The sequence below is a fragment of the Helianthus annuus genome, chromosome 12 (genome assembly GCF_002127325.2).
Source record: "Helianthus annuus cultivar XRQ/B chromosome 12, HanXRQr2.0-SUNRISE, whole genome shotgun sequence".
Lineage (NCBI taxonomy): Eukaryota > Viridiplantae > Streptophyta > Magnoliopsida > Asterales > Asteraceae > Helianthus > Helianthus annuus.
Window position 1 is genome coordinate 86,304,449 of NC_035444.2, and position 3,468 is coordinate 86,307,916.

At 40.9% G+C, this 3,468-nt stretch overlaps 1 protein-coding gene across 1 annotated transcript; it reads right to left on the reverse strand.

Annotated features, from left to right (window-relative positions):
• Nucleotides 1-288: 288 nt before the first annotated feature.
• LOC118484906 lies at nucleotides 289-3,084 on the reverse strand. The gene is made up of 2 exons (XM_035981016.1): nucleotides 1,164-3,084; nucleotides 289-613 (listed from the first exon to the last, which is right to left on the reverse strand). Exons 1-2 carry the CDS (start codon nucleotides 2,712-2,714, stop codon nucleotides 551-553), a joined length of 1,614 nt encoding a protein of 537 aa, XP_035836909.1. The 5' UTR covers nucleotides 2,715-3,084; the 3' UTR covers nucleotides 289-550.
• Nucleotides 3,085-3,468: the final 384 nt, after the last annotated feature.

The following is a 3,468-nucleotide window of genomic DNA, read 5'->3' on the forward strand; positions in this document are numbered from 1 at the left end:
AGTGAGCTTTCAGACGTGTTGTCCTTGCTTGAATTTTGTTCTTCACTTGCTTCACAACTTGAACATTCGAAGCTTTCATCACTTGTTGCTTGATCTTCAGTTGAGATTTCTGAATGCGAACTTTCTGATGTCTGTTCTTCTTCTGTGGTAATGGCGCTTGATTCTACATTATCTTGATCTTCAGTAGCTTTCTTTTCTGATTCTGTCATACCTGTTCTGGAAGGAATAAATTCGGGAATTTCCTTTGTAAGGAATTTTCCAAAGCTATTCCTTTTTAATTCTGGCACAAATACAGGAGATTCACAAGCAACATTATCATCACGACACGCATAATTCAAACCATGACATTCAGACACATAAGGTTCATGATCACGGGTCTCAAATGTAGGCACATGGCCTTTACAGTCATCCACAGATTTAGTTTTAGGCGCTTGGCCATTACAGTTATCCATCCTACTTAAACTATTACATTCATCCTTAACATTGTTTTTAGAACAATTCCAGACGAACCAGTTAACGGTGGAATAACTGTCGCCTGAATAACCAATTCCTATTTTTGACCCTCCGCAGTCTCCATCATCATCGCACACATCTTCTTTACACTCAATGGAATCTGCATTGCTTTTAGAACAGTTAGCAGTTGTCTCATTTTCATAAAATTCATTTTGTTCAACTGAGGCCTTTTCATTTATGAGATCATTTTCGGGATGAGGAGTAGGCATAGGCACGTAGTTTTTGCTGTGAGGCGGAAAGAAAAGTTTTCTTTCATTTCCGTGCCTATCCTTATAACCAATCCCGTCTTTCACAAACGTTGGTCGTTGGCAATTTTTGATGTCAGTAAAGGCCTTTTGACTGACATTCCATTTATCTATTATAATCTGGAGTTTGTTCTTTTCATTTAACGCTTTTTCTAACCTTTCAGTAAGATCATTTATGATAAAATCTTTTCTAAACACAAATTCTTTAAGAGTTTGCATTTCAGCCAAAGTTGAGTTCAACTTTCTCTGATATGCAGCCTCATTTTGTTTAAGCTCATTATTAATTTTTAAAGCTTTGTCCTTTTGCCTTTCAAACTCCAGATTTAGGAATTTATAATGTGCCACGACATCAACGCATGCTTCGGAGCATAACTTCTCCTTGAAACTAAGTGGAATACTATTTACCAAGTCTTTGTCAGCCTTCTCTTTTGATGCATCTGCTTTCATGGCTGTAGCTTGAACTTTATCCTTTCCTTTCTCAGCATCTTTTTCAGCTTTATCACCAGACTCCACTGAAGGCAGAATACCTTTCAATCCCTGGTCAGCATCATTGTTTCCAGTTGGGATTCCCGTTGTCTGCTTCTCAAAGTGCTTTGCAGATGATTCACTAGAGATTTTGGCCATCAGGGCTTTGTTGACTTGTTCCTTAGCTTCAGTGATCTCTTCGCTCCAGTCATAGTCTTCAACAACCAAAGCCTTTGGCGTGCTGGGAGAGGCGTTGCTTTTGTTCTCTTCGGCAGTGATCTGTTTAGCAGCAGGAGTAGCTTCACTGTTTCCCTCTTTCAACATCGGACAGTCACGCTTGAAGTGTCCAAGATTCTTACAGTTGTAGCACCTCAGCTTAGACTTGTCAAAACCAGCTTTTCCAAGACCTAATCGCTTGCCTGTCTTGTCTTGAAACTTCTTCAATCTCAGAGTGATCATGGCCATTTGCCATTTCAGATCCATTTCTTCCATATCATCTGGATCAACCTGATACATGTCTTCGGCAGTAAACATCTCCTTCTTCAATTCCCCAGACATTAGGGCTTCATAGCTGCTTAGGAAAGTGTTGAAGAGTGCCACATTCTCGGTTGAAACTTTCAGTGCTTGAGTATCGACAGTGATCGTTTTCTCAACAAGTTGTGGGGCTTTAGATGCGCTTGCGGAAGCATTTGCATAAATTAGATCAGAAGCTTGTGGAGTAATGCCCCCTGAAGCGAGAAACGCTACATTCTTCAGTCCTGCTGAAGGTTGAGTTGCTTTAGGTTGATATCCAGCAGTGTTCATCTCTCTCTTGTTTACGTCCATTTCAAATGCCCTTAGAGTGTTGATCAGATCTGTCAGAGTAACAGGATTAGGATTGTTGAGGAATTCCTTCTTGATCATCATACACTGCAGGCTCCATTCCTTGGGGAGCGAGTCAAGCAATTTCTTTATTGCAGCACGATTGGTTACAGGATTTCCAGCTTTCTTCATTTTGGTCATCATGTTTAGGAAGCGGCTAATGTGATCAGACAGGCTCTCTCCACGGACTCCGCAAAACATGTCGTATTGCTTTTGCACCATATCTCTCTTGCTTTCGATCAGTTCTTCATTTCCCTCATAGTACTCGATCAATGCATTCCAGAGTGCATTAGCAGTTCGGTGTTCTTCAAACATGTTGCAGTCGTTTGTTGATAAAGCCATGGTTAGAGCGGCGTGTGCACGACGATCACGTTGAATGAGGGCCTTGTCTTCGTCAGTGAAGGTGGTAGCATCGTTGTTAGGAACCACCGCATCTCCTCTAACTACCGTAGGAACGTGAGGTCCGGCCGTAACGGAGAGCCACAGATTGTAATCCGTGTACTCGAAGAACGATTGAATGCGAGTTTTCCAAGTGCTAAAATCTTCCGCTCCTTTCAACTTTGGTGGGCGAGTTGTGGTTCCAGTTTCAAGTTCCGCTTGAGCGATTGGACTTAGTTGATTTAGCGACATTTTTCTTTGTTTTTGACAAACGTGTGCTGAAACAGGCTTAAATTCGCTGACAGATCTTTAATTTCGCCGGCGAACGATGTTGACTGATGATCTCCGCTAACTTGTTCGCTATCTTCGCTGACACGATGTTGGATCCTGCACGAACACCAATTTATCTTCGCTGACAAATCAAACACCAAACGAAGTTAGGTTATAATTGCCGGAAACCGTGATAGGAACGCTGTGATTCGCTAGCACGGTTCTCGAAGTCGCCTTCGATAAATTCGCTAATGGGTCAAATGATACTGTTTCGCTGATGATCAGCAAATTCGCTCGAACGTTAGTCGGCTAATTTGCTGATTATGCGACGGAACACTCAGCGATTCAGACAATATCGCTATGTTCGCTACGTTCAAAATATATATTCGCTGTATTCAAAATTATCTTCGTTGTATTCAAAATTATCTTCGCTGTATTCAAAAACTCATCGCTGTATTCAAGTTATCTTCGCTAACCAGAGGGTTTATCACGAACTAAAACCCTCTAATCACTCAAAAACAGCCCAAAAACCATGTTTTGATGCACCAAAATGACCAAAATGACTCCTTAACCAAGTATTAACAACAACCTATCAATTAAACACACCAAATCAATCCATTTTAAGCCCAAAAATTTGAAAAACCTTGAAACTTTGAAAAACCTTCAAAACAATGAAAAATCTTAACAAGAACACAACAACCAAGAGCACAAAGGCTCTGATACCAAATGATAGGTC

What these genes read in the sequence shown, in the direction of transcription:
- LOC118484906 (XM_035981016.1), bottom strand. Translation starts at nt 2,714, where the DNA reads ATGTCGCTAAATCAACTAAGTCCAATCGCTCAAGCGGAACTTGAAACT. An exon ending in AGAAGGCTGACAAAGACTTG is followed by an intron (nt 614 to 1,163) that starts GTAAATAGTATT and finishes AAAGCAATGCAG; the next exon opens with ATTCCATTGAGTGTAAAGAA.